The sequence below is a fragment of the Pelodiscus sinensis genome, chromosome 1 (assembly GCF_052426305.1).
Source record: "Pelodiscus sinensis isolate ZL-2025 chromosome 1, ASM5242630v1, whole genome shotgun sequence".
Taxonomy (NCBI): domain Eukaryota; kingdom Metazoa; phylum Chordata; order Testudines; family Trionychidae; genus Pelodiscus; species Pelodiscus sinensis.
Genome location: NC_143052.1, coordinates 78,501,669 through 78,520,907, shown reverse-complemented (window position 1 = coordinate 78,520,907; position 19,239 = coordinate 78,501,669). Strand labels below are relative to the sequence as shown.

The 19,239-nt window shown below is 43.3% G+C and overlaps 1 protein-coding gene across 1 annotated transcript in view; it reads left to right on the top strand.

The window, feature by feature from the left end:
* ZC3H11D (zinc finger CCCH-type containing 11D) overlaps nucleotides 1-19,239 on the top strand; it is a 30,868-nt gene that overhangs the window by 1,068 nt on the left and 10,561 nt on the right. Inside the window, 7 exon segments of the mRNA XM_075932750.2 lie at nucleotides 1,605-1,724; nucleotides 3,948-4,071; nucleotides 13,722-13,880; nucleotides 14,501-14,578; nucleotides 14,696-14,824; nucleotides 16,830-16,940; nucleotides 18,208-18,315. Of these exon segments, the coding sequence (XP_075788865.2) occupies nucleotides 1,605-1,724; nucleotides 3,948-4,071; nucleotides 13,722-13,880; nucleotides 14,501-14,578; nucleotides 14,696-14,824; nucleotides 16,830-16,940; nucleotides 18,208-18,315 (829 nt within the window).

The window sequence follows — 19,239 nt, the reverse complement described above, 5'->3', positions numbered from 1 at the left end:
TGCAGTCTCCAAAAATGGCAGAAAAATAATGGAAAGAAAATAAAGTAAAATTAAATTTAACCCATATAAATGCTTGCTAGCACAAGAAAGCATTTAATGTGTGTCAATGCACAAGAGAGCATTTGACATATGTGTCATACCCCTCCATGCTCCCATGTGGATTTCAGACATGATGAGACTACATCTGTAAAGCTGCCTGTCAATGGGACCCTTCAGAACCAAAAGGATGTTGACTAGCTGGAAGGAATCAAAGGAAGAGGAAGAAAAGGATTAAGTAGCTGGCATGCTTGAGTTATGAGAAAAGATTAAGGGGCATCCCCCCAGTCTGCTAATTTACTTTGTGCTGCATAACATCAGCTGCCCTAATATTTCTGCTGTAAGGGGGAGGAAAGAATTGTGTCAATTGATGACTGGGGTTGGCATTGGGACATGGTTGAGATGAGCTTTTCTATTCCTGATCTGCTTTCTTAAGCCCCATTACTGACCTTTTACCAGCCATGGATGCTAGAAAAGGCCTCTTGTTTTTGGGGTTTTTTTTTTTATGTCCACTGGGGCTAAGCAGCAGCCAGCTTTCAGCACTGCCACGGCCAACGACCTCTGAGCATAGCTCTTATGTAGCAGAGAATGAAGAGTATAACTTATGATAACATTTGCAAGTATCTGAGGGTATGTCTACACTACCACCCTAGTTCGAACTAGGGTGGTTAATATAGGCAACCGGAGTTGCAAATGAAGCCCGGGATTTGAATTTCCCAGGCTTCATTTGCATATTGCAGGGCGCCGCCATTTTTAAATGTCTGCTAGTTCGGACTCCATGCCCGCGGCTACACGCGGCACGAACTAGGTAGTTCGGATTAGGCTTTCTATTCCGAACTACTGTTACTCCTTGTGGAATGAGTTCGAACTAGGGTGGTTAATGTAGGCAACCGGAGTTGCAAATGAAGCCCGGGATTTGAAGCCTAGTTCGAACTAGGGTGGTAGTGTAGACATACCCTGAGAAAGATGGAAACAATAGGAAGGATGAGGAGCTGTTTAGAGTGATCCAGTGGAATATAAATAGGAGTAAAGGGATAAAGCTGGGTAAGAGAAAATTTAGACTGGATATCAGGAAAACTGTAATATCCAATAGACTGAGGAGCAGTCGCTCCTGCTCTTAAACAGTGGAAGCCCCCTAGATTCAGGTATGTAAATTAGACTGAAAAAAGCAATTACTGCATAATTCATGTGACATTAAGGACTCAATTTCCATTTACACTGGCATAAATCAGTAGCACCTTCACTGAGTCTAGTGGTCTCTTCTGGCCTCAGTTTCATAGGTTTGTAACTACCATTTGGCTTGGGATTTTCACCTGTGTGGCAAAATTGCACGTCGCAGAGCTACACTAGCATCAGTGAATCAGGTCCTAAAACTTTTTTCATTGATTGCAGATAAGTTGTCATAACGATAATGCTGTCCTATAAACAAGTGTACTGTTAACATTCTCATTAATAAAGATAAAATAAAAATATAAACCAAGAAAATATAAACTAACTACTGGCCCATGGGGTTTTCACATCATACAACTTTGATTTACCTATTTGGGGTTTTTTTGTGTGTATCTTAGGGTTCCAAATGCCGATTCCGTCACTGTGAAAAAGCTCTTGGCAGTGAGACTGTTTGTTCATTATGGAGAGAGGGAAGATGTTCACATCACCTTTGCAGATTTAGACATATGGAAATACAGGTATATGTGTTTCTTGAAGTACCCTCACTCTTAAAGTAAAATTGACCTCATGTCTGTTAAACTTCATCTCTGTAGAGCTCTGCATGGATATAAAAATGTGGATCCTTATCCAGTCCACCACGCTCAGCACATCATCTGATCCAAAATCCACTAACTGGATTTTACTTTCATCCTCAACCACATAGTAAGCCATCTGGAAAAGAGGGGGGAGGGAGCACAGATGAGTAAGGCTGGGGCAGGGACTTGCAGGGAAGCGGTAGGCAGCATGAGAACAGGACTGAGGGTAAGGAGCATCACAGGGCCTCACAGGCAAGAGCAAGGAATGGAAGGAAGGGAAGAGATTTGCATCTTGTGCTGCTGCTGGGGGCTCATGAGCGATGGCACCACGCAGCAGTAGCTTCTGTCAGATCACAGCAGGGCAGAGGGGTATTGCCTTGGGGCCCTGCCTCTCCAAACCCTAAGGCATGGGGGGGGGGGGGCTGCTGCTCAGGAGCTTACCAGTGTCTGGGGTGCTGCCCCTGCATTGTCAACTACTGCCTCAGAGAGCTGGGCCCTGCTCACTCTAAACAGGGCAGCTTGCTGCTTTGCTGGGATCCCTCCTCCTCTCTGGAAAATCAGCTATCTCCACCACACATGCTCCCACGTGGACTAGCCAGCAGCATAGAACAGCATTGTCGAGTGGGCAACATGTATGTGTCCTTGACCCTGACCCTGGGCTCCCGCAGGTCAGTGCTCACCAGGCAGGAGTGGGGGTCCCTGGCAGGGCTGACACTTGGCTCCTCAGGCAGGGAGATTTAGGAACCTGTTGCACTCCATCCCTGCTGGCAGTGCAGGGGCCTGCCCTGGCACACCCTCCCCTCCACGTGATGTCTGGGCATATGGAGGGAGAACTCTTTGTGGGTATCCACTCCACTGTCTGCAAAAATGGTCCATGGATATCTGCAAATATGCAGGGCTCTACATATCTGACATCCAAGGTCACATTTAAATATGAAGACCTTGTGGTCAGACAATATTCTTCTTTAGTCCACAGGTTGTACCTCCTTAAATTGGGACTTTCTGGTCCAGCAGAGCCCAGCAGCAGGGGGTCAAGTGGCACAGGGAACTTCAGTGGTTTGTACAGAGCTGCTCCCTGCAGCGATGTGCTCTGTATGAGCCACCAGCAGTACAGCCAGGAGTGTGGAAGGGGCTCAGGCAGCTCAGGGAGCCCTCCGTGCAGCTGGAGCCCTGCGGCAGGGGGCTCAGGTGGCGTGGGGAACGCCGCAGCTGGGAGTCCCAGGAAGAAGAAGTTCAGCCAGGGTTGGCAGCACAGCCAGCTGAAGGCAGTGGGTGCTGGCTGGGGCCAGAAGCAGAGCTGGCAGTGCCTGGGAGGCCGGTGACAGGGGACTTGCCCTGGTCTGGCAAATTCCCTTGTTCGGGTCCAGTCAGGTCCTAAGGGTGCTGGACCATGGAGGTCCGACCTGTAGTATATACTGCAAGATTGAAAACTTAACTGGATGTTAATCGCTTTTCCTTTAATTTTATTATTATTATTTCATCTAAGGATCTCAAAGCACATTATAAACATGAATGTATTTAATTGCACAACATGTCTATGAGGTGTGTATTAGTATCCCTATTTTACAGATAAGGAAACCAAATGCTTGTCTAATTGAACAGTGAGTGTACAGCAAGTTGGGGAATAGGTCTGTCTTACATTAGTGTGATCTTCACTAACTTTCCATGTGGACCCTGCTCCCTCACTCTAAAAATTCCTTAGCTCCCTTTGTTCTGCTCCCATTTCAAACAGGAATAGATCAAAGCACATTATTGGGACTTTTAATGTGTGGTAGCAACGTTCCCATGTACAGTTAGTGTGTGGCACATTAATGTGAAGTAGATTAACCAGACCCTCCTCCCCAACTTGCTGCACAGTAACTGTTCAAGCCCTGGGACACAAAAATTAAGTTAATTAGAGATATTAGAAAATTAATGTTTTTTTCTAAACATTACAGAAATTCTGTAGCAGAGCCAGGAGTAAAACCCATTGGTCACAGTGAAGAAATTCCTAATTTACACTGCTATAAAAGATCAGAATTAGGCCACATGTGTCCTAACTTTATACCTTCCCCACAATACTATATTTCTTCTTTTATGGTACTAATCAGTGTTCTGTCCTTTATTATTTGTTGTTTGTTATTAATTATCATATCTGAAAACTATCCCTTTTTATTTTTCCTGTAGCAAAAATACAACAGAATCTTATGTTTCTGGGAAACGCAGCCTTTAGGTTGTGTGAGGATCAGTTGTGTCTTCCATCATAGCAAACCTCGTAATATAAATGGACTTTTTTTGCCACCCAGTATCAGTGAGTAAATATATTTTCTCAATGTTTTGGACATTGAAATAGATACGCTAAAATGTATTGGGTCTTTAGTGTTAATAAAATACATTTTCAGGAGAAGAAAGAATTGCAGATTGTGTGGAATATGGTCTAAACTCAAGGTTAGTAAAGAGCTTATGGTTATGTTTGACTAGGATTGCCATAGGAATTTCCATTGCATTAGGAAGTTCTGTCGGTAGTAGTTACATCAAAGGTGATGTACTCAGTAGCAACTCCAATTTTACTCCATTTGTCTCACAAGTGAAAAATTATACACTGTAACATTTTACATGCTGTGTATCTTTGATGTGCTGAATAACAGTCATGTGAGGCAGCATTTGTGTATAAATAGTCAAATCTATTTTGAAGATTTTGTATTATAGGAAATCCCTTTACTTTTTACTATCTCTGAAAAGCTCGGACCTTGCTGATACCCACTCATCCATATAAAGATCTCAATGGCCTCTCCATTGACATGAGGTCTCTGCAGGACTTTATTCCAAGCCAGACAGTACTTTCTTCACAGCATATAGTATTCAGTTGGGGTCATTTATGTTGGGGTCACATTTTTAGAAGAATATGTACTGTATATTACTGCATGGCCATGATTCATTGGTTTATCATACATGACTATTGGATTGTAACTGTGTGGGTAGCAGTTACACTTTCTCTTGCTATCCTTTAAAGTGACTCCCTATTCCCTCACATACACAACAAATTGAGTAAGCCCTCTAAAACAGTATCTGAAATAATCCATTCCATCGATGGGAATGTTCTACTGATCTTAATATAGATCAGGGCTTAGCAAAATATAGCCTGGGCACCAGATCTAGCCCTCAAAAAATAAGGTTTACAGGCTCTTGCGCAAAAGGTGGGTTTTTTTCTGACAAATGGCCCCATCTATACAGGGCTTTTTATCGCAAAAACCTCTTCTGCAAAAAGGATCAGAAGAAGATATGCAAATGAGAGTATGGAATATGCAAATGAGCACTCATTTGCATTTCTTCTTCCGCAAAACACCTGCCGTGTAGACATAGACTGAGGTAAACGCCTCCCATCAGAGCTTACCTTTGGCACCCCAGCCCTTCCTATGCCCCTACGCCTCCCAGGTCACCAACCAAAACCTCTACACCCTCTTGCCCCAGGTCACAGTTCCATCCCAGATCCTGTTCTCCTCCTTTACCCCACCCCTAGGCCAGAAACCTTTCCTGTACCCACATCCCCTCCCTGACCGTGCACCCCATTCCCCTGCCCCAGATCACCACCCAAACCCTCTGCAGTCTGCACCCCCTTTTCCCTTCTCCCAGGTAACAATTCCCTCCCAGACTTTGCATCCCCTCCTAGAGCCCCTCCCCTAGGCCAGAATCCTCTCTTGCATCCATACTCCATCCCTGACCCTACACCCCAATCTCCTGACCCAGGTCACATCCCCCTACTTCACCTATACTCCCTCTAAGACCTCACGCTGTCTCCTGCACCCCAGTCCCTTACCCCGTGCGCCCTTCTGCACCCAACGCTCATCCTAGACCCTGCATCTCCTCCACAGAAAGTGCGGCCTTTGACCACTTTCCAAAATCTTGGAGTGGCCCCCCCACCAAAAATTATTGCCCACCCCTGATATAGAAAGAAGTAATCAAAATTATATCCTTTTCTGGCAACTGCTGGCCATTCTGCTCACACTCCTGATATAAAGGATCTAATTTACATATCTGGGGAGAGGGAGGGTATGTAAAAGTGTGTCACTTATAAATTCAAAGAGATAACCAGACAAATGTCAATAAAAAAAATAAGAACTTACCTACCTGCATATGTTTTATAGCATCTCTTGGAATTTGGGAAACCATTGTGTTTTCAAAGTGGGGTTCTGGATATGAGTGGAAAACTTTTTATTGTAATGCTTAGTTCAGTAATGAAGCAAATGATTAGATGCTGAATAAATGGTTAGCTTTGCCAAATGGGAATTATTTTTTTACAACTGCCTCATATTTACAGTGAACCAGGGAGTTAGAATCTATGTAAACCTTTTCCTGGTCTAAAGCACATAATTCACAAGTGAACACAACATAGCATATGCTACTTCAGAAATTAAAATACAATGAACACATAAAAAAATAAAAGAGAACTGGTTTTGGGCCTAGCAAATGTAGGCTAGCTAAGTAAAGATACAGTTTAGATTCCATCGATTGCCTTCAATTATTAACCAGTCTGAAGTGGGAAGAGATGAAACTATGGTGATGAAAATAGAAAATCTCAAAATGAAAGACTGATCAGGAGATAACAATAAAATATTCACAAAAAACAGTGGGCCACAAACATTTACTATTTCATATTTTGCTTTACTGAGAATGTTTATTATTTTTATTATTTTTACTACTCATAAAATGTAAACATGAAAAAAAATAAAAAATGTGGAAAAATGTAAAAACATAGGAAATATTTTGAAAGCAAAAAGTTTCTTCGCTGGGTGTGATGTCACCAGCAGTCTGTGATGGGACATTACACCAAACAGGGGCCACAATACACACAATTTTTAAATTACATATATGTGAAATGGCCTTCATTTGTCAACAATTAACAAAAAATATAAGGCCGCATCATGTGTGCAAGTCACTTTCAAGTGTTTTTCGCACTTAATCATCTTCAGGTATGCCTTTCTGGCAAGACATGTTGGGGTGTAGGGAGAAAATATGTGAAGTGAATACTTTTTAATTATAATTTCTCTTTTACCCTCTGATTTCCAGAAATCCAGACTATTTCTGGAAAAATGGCTAGTTCTTTTTCAACTCTCCTTAAAGCAAAACTCCTACTGACTTTAATGAAGCTTAGTCTGAGCTAGGCCTTCAGGATTGGAATCACCATGTGTACACATCCAGACACTGGAGCCAAAGCTACTGCATATGATATTCTTAAAGAATACAAGGTTGTATTTTGTGGAGTAGGTTGTATCATGTAAATGTAGACCTCAATGTCCCTCTTATGGATCTGTAAACCAAGAAAAGTGACTGTAGTTTTAAGGCAAAAGATTAAAGAGCAACTTAACTTCATAGATGGGATGGTGTCAGTGAATGTGTCACAGACGTTCTTGACTGAGGTGAAAAACATTTGGATCTATATGAATGCTAAAAATATTGGACTCATGTTGAAGTCAATAAAATAAAATTTTAGAGGGAATTGTAGGTAGCCCTTAAACAATGAAGGAGTGAAGAATCGTCAGTTCATATTTGACTTATGTATGACTCTAGACTTTTATTATGTACTTTGATATGTATATAAAACACATTAATGCATGCTACTTTGCCAAAAAAATTGAATGACAACTTAAACAATAATGTAATGTAACTGGGGGCAGTGCCCCCTGCTCACTATGCTCGCCAACCCCCCTTTCAGAGGGTTAGGGTTGCCAGGTGTCCGGTATTCACCTGAACATTCCAGTATTTTTGCCTCCTGTCCAGTAAAAAAATTCAGAGAATACCAGACACCTAAAATGTCTGGTATTTTCTGATTTTTTCCCCGGCCAGGAAGCGAAAATGCCAGGCACTTGGCAACCCTACAAACACTCAGTGCCTGGCCTCCCCCCCTCCCACCCCTGAACCCACTGTGGCTCCCAACACCCCCAACCCCACGAACCCAGCCCCTATGCTTACCTGGTTCCGCAAGGCTGCCAGCACAAACTGGCTGCCGACCAAGGGGAAGCAATGCTTCCCCTGGGCCTTAGTGCTCAACTTCTCCCTGTTCCTATCCCTGTACTCACTCTTAAAGGGGACATACTGTTTTAATTCTGTTTTATTTTATTTTAATTTAATTTAATTTAATTTAATTTAATTTATTTATTTTTTTGCTTAAGTCTTAGAGTCCTTTTTTTTTTCCGGCTCAACAACTTTGGTCCCCCCCCCCTTTTTTTCCTTCAACAGAATTTTTTCCCATTTATTTTTTTTTGGGGGGGGGATGTTCGGTATTTTTGTTTCAACCATCTGGCAACCCTAAAGGGGGTAGGCAGCCCTTGTTTCCCTCCCTCCCCAGCTGCTGGGGAGGGCCAGGCTGAGGCCTGCCCTGGCTCTCTCCCCCAGTCTCCAGGACCTCCCCAGGCCAGGCCAACCCCAGCTCTCCCCTGCAGGCTGCTTGGGGGTTGGGCTGGGCTGAGGCTGTGGCTGGCCTGGCTCTCTCCCTGGCTGCCAGGGAGGGCCCAGGGCCAAGGCCACCCAGACCCTGGCTCTCTCCCTCCCCCGGCTGCTGGGGAGGGTCTGAGGCTGCCCCAGCTCTTTCCTCCCCACAGAGGCCAAAGCTACCCTGGTCCTTGCCCCCCTTCACCCCTGCCTCTTTGGGGTTGGGCTGGGGCTGGGACTGGGCCCAGCTCTCCCACCAGCTGCCAGGGAGAGTCTGAGGCCATCCTCATTTTTCCCTCTCCTCCCCAGAGGCCGAAGCCGTCCTGGCCCTTGCTCTACTCCTCCCCTACCTTCCCCCCCCCCCCACACACACACACAACTGGCCATCGGGGGAAGGAGGGCCAAGGCCTGGCTGCATCTCTGGCCTCAGTCCAGAGACCACTCCCCTGTGAGAGGGGAGGGTGTGTGGCTCCTGGCCCATCCATGGCGCACCGGAAAAGCCACATGACTGCCGCCCACCCCAGCACCAGGGAATTTGCGCCCTCAGCACTGGTGAGGGAGGGAGCAGGCTGGGTGGCTGAGCAGGGAGGGGTTACGGGATGCAGAGTGATATGATGGAAAAACTTTTTTTATGTTTATACTAAGGTCCAATGCCCCCTGTTCACTGCACTTGCCAGTCCCCATGTCTGTGCGGATAGGCAGCCCCGACCTCTTGCCCCCTACCAGTCTCCGGGGAGGGCCGCGGCCATGCTAGCCCCAGCCTCTCAGCCCCCAACTCTCTAGCCACTGGGCCCATGCCAGTCTCTGGAGGTAGGTAAGCCCGGCTCTCGCCCCGGCCGCTGGGGAGAGCCTGGGTCATGCCAGACCTGGCCTCTCAACCCCACAGCCACCAGGGAGGGGAGGGCCAGAGGCCGTGCCAGACCCAGCCGCTGGGGAGGGGAAACAGTAGGCAAGGCCGGCTGTCCCTCCAGCAGCTGGGGAGGGGAAACAGTAGGCAAGGCCGGCTGTCCTTCCAGCAGCTGGGGAGGGCTGGGGCTGCACCAAACCTGGCTGCTCACACCTCTCTTCCCAGCCACAGCCAGCCCCGGCTTTTCTGCTCCCGCGCTGGGTCCCCCATCTCCCTTCCCTGTCATAGACAGTCCCAGCCTCCCAGGCCCCACATCCTGCTCCCCGATCACAGCCAGCCCCAGCTTACCTGCCCCTCCACCCCCCTCCCCAATTGTAGCTCTGGCCCCTCAGTCCCCCATCTCCTCTCCTCAGTCTCAGCCCTGACCTCTTGCACCCCCCCACATTCCCTTCTGCCTGCAGCCAGCCCGAGCCTTCCTCCCTGGCCTCTTGGACCCCCTCCCCAGTCACAGTGAGCCCCAGCCTCCCCGCCTCACTCTGGGAAAGTGCAAACTGGACCCGGCACAGAGTCTCAGGGCTTTCTCCCCTCCAGCCTCCTCTGCAGGAAGCTAGCACTGGTGCGCTAATCTTGCAGGGGAAGGAGGTGGCGTTGAAACTGGAGTGCTGGGCAGGTAGCAGTCCAAGTACTCCTGGCCCTGGCCCACAGAAGGAGAGGTTCCGCGCTGGGTCTCGGAGCATCGGAGCTCCGAGCACAGTGAGGAGCTGCTGTCACTACCCCCGATCCTCTTGCAGTGAGGCAGAATCTGCCCAGGCCATGCTGCCAGGCAGCTTTGCTGGTCCCCGAACAGTGTCTGGGGCAGGGAGACTGTGCAAGGGCAGAGCCTGTGGGATGCCAGAATGATGTGATGATGTCACTCTGGCATCACAGAGGAAAAACTTTTATATATAGATATAGATAAGATAATTTCTTAATAATGTAAATCACCACTGATCATTATAGTGGTCTCATGTTCACATGGAATATTATATGGCATATTTCTAAGCATAGTGATATGCTCCTGTCCCATTCCTGGAGCACTGCCGAAAGGCTTCAGTTTTGTTCCAGAAGAATAGGAACAAAGAAAATGTAGCCTAATGAGTTCTTTTCTGTCTATGAGACAAATCTAACTAAAGCTGAAGGCAGACTTTGCCAAAGCTGTCTGTTTCATGGCAGTGTATCCAATGTGTATTGTACATGATAACACATGTGCAAGCTAAACACATTATAGTGCACTTAGCAGTCCATGGAAGACTTAACAGAAGAAGCTCTGCTTTTAGAAGAACAATTGATTATGGATGAGCGTGCAACTTGGAAGAGCTATTAGAGTGTATAATTTTTAAACTCACAGGTGATCCACAGCTGGATGCACATGATGGCATTAAATAGGGAGCTTTATTCAGTGGTGAAGTCGGGCTTCCTCTTACCACCAGTGGTTCCTAATGTCTATAGGACAGCTGGTCATTAAATATTACAAACAAATCCAAGTCTTGTGATAGAAATGTAGCCGTGTTAGTCTGGGGTAGCTGAAGCAAAATGCAGGACAATGTAGCACTTTAAAGACTAACAAGATGGTTTATTAGATGATGAGCTTTCGTGGGCCAGACCCACTTCCTCAGATCAAATAGTGGAAGAAAATAGTCACAACCATATATACCAAAGGATACAATTAAAAAAATGAACACATATGAAAAGGACAAATCACATTGCAGAACAGGAGGGGGATGCAGGGGGGGAGGGAAGGAAGGAAGGTAACCTTCCCCCCCCCGCATCCCCCTCCTGTTCTGCAATGTGATTTGTCCTTTTCATATGTGTTCATTTTTTTAATTGTATCCTTTGGTATATATGGTTGTGACTATTTTCTTCCACTATTTGATCTGAGGAAGTGGGTCTGGCCCACGAAAGCTCATCATCTAATAAACCATCTTGTTAGTCTTTAAAGTGCTACATTGTCCTGCATTTTGCTTCAAATCCAAGTCTTGGCATCCACACTGCATATTGACCCTAGGTTTAGAATTTCTTGACCTGGGCTACAAATCTGGGGCAATACTCAATCAGGCAATACTCATACCTGAATGAAACCACCATTTCTCAGGCATCCTTGTGCCCTCCCCACCTGTGGCCACTCCAGCCTCTGGTTAGTGGTGGAGTGTGGGAATACTTCACTATCCATCCCCACGTTATAGGAAGTTGTCACAGCATGCTAAGTTCACAATAGATCCTGTTTCAGCAAACAGACAAGGCATTCGGGAGATACTGGTGGACGGCTGGTGATGCCTGCAACTCTGCTATAGCTGGTGATTCCCACCCATGTAGACCAGAGGTTCTAGAGCACAGGCCTAAGTACAGATTGGTGGGATCACAATGTCTTGTGGTCATGGATGACCAGCAGTGGGTCCAGAACTTTTGCATGAAGATAGCTACATTTCTGGAGCTTTGTGAGCAGCTTGCCTCTGAGCTCCAATGTAAAGATATGCACGAGGGCAGCCATACTGGTCCAGAAGTGGGGTGTTATCATCATTTGGAATTAGATTACTCCTGACTGCTTCAAGTCTGCTACTAGCCAGTTCAGCATTCAAAAGTCAAGCATACATGAAGTGGAGACAGAGATTTCAGAGTCAATCAGGCATGTGATGTACCCAAAGGCAATGGGCATAAACAAATATCCTTGAAGTAATTACTAGTTTTGAGAGGATGGGGTTTCAAGACTGCCAGGGCTATTATTGGGCCTCATGTGCCCACAGTTTGAGCCCCTCAAGGAGTACATGAGTGCATAAACTGCAAAGGGTACTACTCCATTGTTAGCCAAGCCCTTGTGAACCACGGAAGCTGATTTATGGATGTCATTGTGGACTGCACTGGAAAAGTTCATGATGCCAGGGTTTTCCGAGGATCAGGAGTTCACGTTCATGGACAGGCTGTGGCATTTTTTCCCACCAAATGACATTGTCGTAAATGGAGTTACTATCCTCACTGTTATTATAGAGTACCCAGTCTACCCCCTTTTTCTTTCACTTATGAAATCATACCCTGATAAGAGTCCCTGACAAAAGAAGGTTCAGTTACACTCTGAGTATCTGTGGAATGGTGGTTGAATGCTCATTTAGAAGATCCAGCAACATTGCGCTTCCAGTGCTTACTGGGCTCTTAGAACACACTTAGGGTACATCTACACAGCAGGGCTAAAGTCAAATTAAGTTACGCAACTTCAGCTACATCAATTGCATAGCTTAAGTCAAAATAGCTTAATTTGGCTTTTGGCACTGTCTACACAGCAGGAAGTCAAAGAACTAACCTTCTGTGGTTATATATTAGTCAGGTCCCAAGGGTGCTGAACTAGAGAGGTTCAACCTGTAATAACAAACATGGATCCAGAAACTTATTCTCAGGGGGTACTTTTGCCTCTTCTGTTTCTGATGCCAGTTCCATTATGGGCAGACTCTTCCAGAGAGTCATCAAAAACTTCCTTGAAGTAGGGTCCCAGAATGTGCTGCAGCTACTCTGTCAGCAGAAACTTCTCAGGGATTGGTTTGGGTACAAGAATCAAGCCTCACCCAGCACTGTCTGACTCCCTCCTGATTGACCAGGCTACCTTGAAGCACTGGTAGCTCAGTGCTCAGCACAGTACCAGGTCAAATGACAGGATGACAGAGAGTTCCCAGAGATCTAGTTCTCATTCCTAACTTTCTGGAAATTGGTCTTGAATTATTTAATCTGCTCACTGCATTGGTCCGGTAGATTCCCAGCACTGTCAGCTTCTTCACTATTAGGTGGTATGCATGCTCGTTCCTAGAATTCTTGCTAAAGTTGAATGATGTGCTCTCCTGGCAGTAGCAATTAAGCAAAATGTGGCTGTGCTCCCATGATGCTTGCAAAGGACTTCTCCATGGCAGTGCTTATTACAAATGCAGGAGACAGGTCACTCTACTTGCAGCTCAGAGATCAGAATAAAATGGAAGTGTTAAAAGCTGAGCTGTTGCATTTGAACCAGAAGGGTTACTTCTGTTTCCTACAAGTACATTGGCCAGTCTTGGGGCAGGAAAAACAAAAGACACTGTCCTGTGGAGTTATGAGATAGTGTTGGTGGAGTCTCAGGTCCCAAATCTGTAGCAGGCATCCATAGTGCAAAACAATGGAGTTTGGGCCCAAGCTTCTGTGGGACTCAGGCTTGAACCCTCCATTCCTGTGGGATGTTAGGGTTTGGGCCCAAGTTAGACAGAATTGTGTGATGATGAAAGGGGATTTGGACTGAGCCCAGGCAGTGTATACATGCCCCTAGAAAGGGGAAGACATAAGCATGGATATTTATACTTCTCCATACATACTCTAACCGGAAGAGATGGCCAGCCACTGAAAGGACTGTATGCTATTCCCTACTCAGGGCTGGTGAAATGATGTGCTACATGCATGCTGAAAATCTCTGGGAGTCTCTATGACCTTGAGTCACCATACCTCCCCATGTTCCTTCTGCTGTGGAGACATATTTCTGCCAATCTCCTACCAAGTGCAGTGTCTAAAAGACACAGTTTGGCAAGTTGTGGCTTTTTTCAAATATGAATATGATTTCAAAAATGTAATGAACTGATAGAACCTGCTTTTGGTGTTCTAGTGTCTTATTAGCAGACTGAACTTCATGTACTTTCCTGTAGATGCCACACTTCAAAAGGATGTTCAAGAAGGAACTCTGCATCCTGTCCACACTCAAGAACCACTTCAAGGTCAAGAAAGCATTTTAAGACCCATTCACCCTCCTCTGATCATAAACATCAGCCTGGAGGAGGATGAGGAAGAGGAAGAAGAGGAGAATGGTAAATATGACTTCCCTGAAATCTGAAACTAAAATGGGCTAAAATGGACTGGTTTGGCTGTTTTCAACAATCTTGCCATTTTTGAGGAAAGGGGTCAAATATTTGGAAATAACTTTATTGAAGATAGTTTTATCATTAACCACATAGTAAATGTAGACTCTCGTTAATAAACTTTAAAAATATTGAATATGTCTTTTTCATACTGATATAATTCCAGTACTCTTTTTTCGTTAATTAGAAATGGTTCCAAGTGCCATAATTCACATGGCATTGAAATACAACAATTTAGATGGAGAGCCAAACTTTCTCAAAGTTCAGGGATGTTCACACTTATTTGGCTCCATCTGTACTATAAATGACCATTTTACTAATTGAGCATGTCTGATTTAGAGGAGACATTGGTGCCTATAACTAAAACTATATTGGTCATGAAAATATCTGTCGATAAGCAAGAGTTTTTCTGTCCAGAAAGAGGTGGGCTCGGATGAACTAGCATTAGAAAAGGGGAAAAAATCCTTCCTTTTGCAATGAAATTTTTTATATTTTGCAATAATGCATTGACAAATCCTGATGTGTCTGTACTCAGGTATAGTTCTCTCTTTTAAAAATATTTCCTGTAGATGCCTCTCATTTATTGACAAAGACTCAAGCAGACATTGAGGAAGAAAAAGCAATAAAGGAGATGTGCTATAAATCTGGTAAATAGCTCATTTTTTATCATTTTAAAATATTAACATAACTAGTAGTTATGTTAATATTTTACATGATCAATGTAAGTAAAGACTTTTTTTCTTTCTTTGGGGGGGTATGAGTAGGCGAATATTACAGAATTCAGACACCTCAGGAGAACCAGTCTGCAAAAACCATGTCATCAGCACTAGATAATGAGCTATTGAAACCCATGGAAACTGGCAGAGACTTACAGGAAGGCAGGTACTTAAGTGGTAAGGTAACACTTTTCATTTTAAGGATAATGTTTATATACACTTAATTAAATAGACGTTATCAGGTAGTTTAGATCCCAGTATTAGGTTTTCAAATTTAGAAGAAAATACAGAAAATAAAATTAATAGAAATTAAGTAATAGAAGTATGACTTTTAAAAATTAAATGGAAACAGCATAGATATGGTAGGACGCTTGCATTGACTACAGCATGTTGAAATGAGGCAAGGTCAATGAAGTAGAACCAAGGTTAACATCATGAACTTTTTACATTCCATGTCATGCATCTCTGCTATAATTTTTCTCCAAGTATCTTTTAAAATAAGGTTACAATCTCTTTTGCTTATTAGGCCTGTTACAATACAACTGAGCTCAAAGGGACATAAATTAATGAACATTTGTCCCACTCAATATTTTTAAAAAGTTTTCTTTTTCATCATTAGCCAAGAGGTATTTCTCCAAAAATTAATCTCAGCTTTTGTTATTATAATAGGTGATAGTATTGCTGCTTCATAACAGAGTGATTTATGCTCTGAACGTTCTAGGACGTTAGTGTAATTAGTGTGTTGGCCATTAAAGTGTTCAAGAAAGAAGTGAGATATTATTATCAGTAGCACATTTATTAGTGTCATAAAGTTGTTTACAACAAAATAGAAACCTTCATGGATAATCATCTGGACCCACAATTACATATAAGGAAAACTGAAGCAGGAAGACAGTGAACAACAATGCAGAACTGCAAAGTGAAAGAGTATATAATTTTGGTTCAGATGGAGATATTCTGAGGTAATATTGGCTAGTAAAAGGGAGATTGTTTTTGGATCTCTGGTTTTTACCAATTTAACCAGAAAGAGAAAAATAGTTTCTCTGCACAATGTCCTGTGAATTCTGTCTGGCGAGTAGAGCTATTTTTGTTAAAGTACTTATGAGGAGGTATTTCTAATGTGTGTTCAAGGGCTTAGATATCACAATGATAGATATATCATAGATGATATTCATAAACATCAATCATATGAACTGAGTAGCTGTAATATTAATCTCTTAGCTGTTCTCTGGTATAGCCTGCGTGTAGTGGCACTTCATAGGAATCACAAGGATGCTTCCTTTAGGTCTGAATTTTTCCCATGTCTTGTGATGAATAAAAATGTGCTGATGATCAGTCATTGTTTACAGATAGAAATAATAAAATTAATTATGCTGAAATGAAGTGGCTTATCATATATATGTTTGATATACATGCAATAAACACGGGTTGTTCACCAAAACAATTAAAAAGTTTTAGTACATTGTATTTTTGGAATAGTCAGAGATAAGGATTTACCCTCAGCTTTATACTCTAAGACTGTGTCTACATTGGTGTCATCTTGCACAAAAACAGCCGCTTTTGCGCAAAAACTTGCTGCCTGTCTACACTGGCTGTGAGTTCTTGCGCAAGAACACTGACGTTCTAATGTATGAAATCAGTGCTTCTTGCGCAAGAACTATGATGCTCCCACTCAGGAATAAGCCCTTTTGCGCAACTGTTCTTGCACAAGAGGCCAGTGTAGACAGGTAACATGAATTTCTTGCGCAAGAAAGCCCTATGGTTAAAATGGCCATCAGAACTTCCTTACGCAAGAGAATGTCTACACTGGCATGGATGCTCTTGCGCAAAAGCACATCTCTTGCGCAAAAGCACATGCCAGTGTAGATGCTTTCTTCTGGAAGAGTTTTTGCGGAAGAGTTCTTCTGCAAAAGAGTTCCGCAAAAGAATTCTTGCGCAAAATCATGCCAGTGTAGACATAGCCTCTGATTTAATTCTGTGAATCCTTTAAGCATTCATGCACGTTTTCCTAATAATTCAAAAATGCTCACTAATATGTTTATCCATAAAATCAATGTGTAAAGTTGTCCATGTTGCATAGTGCTATCCATAACTTCCTTTACTCTCCCAAGGTCATTTATCTATCATGGATACCTTGACTCCACACAACTAAGCCAAAAAATTTCTTCTGATGCATTTCTAGGTGATGGTGTTAAAGTTCCAACAAAATTTAATATTATAGAAAGACAAGGAGAGGTAACAGCATCATTAGATGGTAAAACTAGGACTGATCTTGGTGCCATTGAAAATGGAGGTAATTACTTTAAAATATGTGTTCTCATAATCTAATATCTCGTTGTAGATAAAATAATTTCTAAATACAGGTTGGATCTCCCAGAACTGGGACTCTCTGGTCTGGCAATATCTGTCGTCCAGCAGGACCACGGATGTTCCTGGATCAGGGAGTCCTAGCTGGCAGCGTCAGTGGCAAGAGGGCTGGCAGCTTGGAGCCCAGCAGTGCTGGGACCAGGGCCGGAGCCTCAGTAGTGCAGCTGAGGCTGCAGTAGCCTCAGCAGTGGGTGCGGCTAGGGCTGGCAGCACTGGGAGGCAGTGGACTGGGAGGCTGGCAGTAAGGCACCTCCCTTGGTCTGAAAGAGTCCCTTGTTCGGAACCGGTCAGGTACTAAGGGTGCCAGATCAGAGAGGTCCAACCTCTATATCAATTATATATCAATTTACACAAGCATAAAAGTCAGATATAACTGGAATACACAAAACTTTCAGAATTTTGAGAGAGAAGCCAAAAAACTCCATGTTTTTGGCAGTCATATGGAAAAGCATTAAGGCTCCAATCTTGCAAGCTGTTCCATGTGGGCAGATCCTTGTGTCCACTTTCCGTGGGGCTCTGTGCAGGTCTGTTAGGGAATCTCAGTACAGGATCAGGATTTCAGTCATTAAGGATGAACCTGAATCCTGTAACCTTTATATTTATCTTGCATTGGCTGTCTCCTTTTCTTTTGAAACCTTATCCTCTGCAGTTTAATAATTTTCTATGTGGTATTGTTTCAAATGCTTTACTGATATGCAGAAATAGTACTTTTACTACATTTTTCATGCCAAAAAAATCAATTATCTTATCAAAAAGATATCAGACATAAGTAACAGAAGAAATAATAGGATTTTTGGTAATACTTTATAAAGTTATAATTTTCCTATATGTATTATAAACAATGTACATATTGGTTTTGTATTTGGTTACTCAAGAGTTAATTCAGAGTGAATAATTAATTATGGAAATGTACATTTAGACTGAGAGATATAAACTAAAATAATATTAAATATATTTCTTATATATATTTTATATACAATTTTAACATATCTACTTTCTACTTGTTTTTCATTTTTAAGTTCTTATTATTTATATGAATTTAATAAAAACAAATACAAATTAAATGCTAGAAAACAATGAAGTAAAAAGGTTGCATTCTTCATTTTAAACTCAGTAAAACCAATTTTATCTTAAAAAGAGGGTACATCATTTCTCTGTTTATAATTTGGTGATGCATTATCATTTTTTTTCAGGAGGTGATTGTTATGTACCACAAAGGAGCATATTTGTTGGAGAGAAACATTGTGAAACATTAACTGGAGAAAAAGAATTAATTACAACCAGACGTGCAGATGTGAAACGTATGAATCATTATTTTTATATTTTGTAATTTTCATGTTTTGCTTCTTTTGTAATTAGATTGGACACTTGAGGTAGGACCTAAATGAGTTCTGATATATTCCTCACACTATGAGTGAATTGAAGTCCCATCAGCAATATGGTTTCTTTCATCATACTAAATGATGAAAGCACTTTTATTGGCTTAGGGCAGTCTTCCTCCAAGTGACATCGATATGACCGCTATCAGATTGCTAAATACCTTTATCTTCCTAATGACAAAAGGCCTAATCCTGAGAGATGACGCACTCAATCTCAGTGGAAGGCAATGAGAATTGATGGTGCATAGCGTCTCACAGAATTGGGCCCCTAATGAATACGTGGATATCTGATTCAGCTTAGCATTTGAGCATGTTGGGAATAAGTCTGGATACTGTATGCGGTGAAAACAAGGAAGAGGATTTATTACACACAGCATTGGTAGAGTGTCCCTCAGCTCATTAAGCTGGCAAACACTGCTTAAGCAAAACATTACAATAGATTATATAGGGGCCTGATGCACGGAGGGGAAGCAATTCAATAGGTTCTAGCAGCAAAACGAAATGAGCACATAAGCCAATAAACTAAGAAAGATTACATAGCATCTTTGCCCATCGCCAAACACACACCTTATCTCTAATACAAATAGTTTTCCTTAAAAAGCTAAATAAGCCAACATCAACAAACAGACAATTAAATGCTGGGCTATCCGCTGCCCGTGTGTTCCGCCGCTTTGCTCCCCGTCCCCCTGGTCTGCAGACCAGGGAGACAGGGAGCAAAGCAGAGCAAAGCCGCGCAGCACGTGGGCAACAGACAGCCCAGACACGTCTGGGCTGTCCGCTGACTGCATGTTCCACCGCTTTGCTCCCCGTCCCCCTGGTCTGCAGACCAGGGAGACAGGGAGCAAA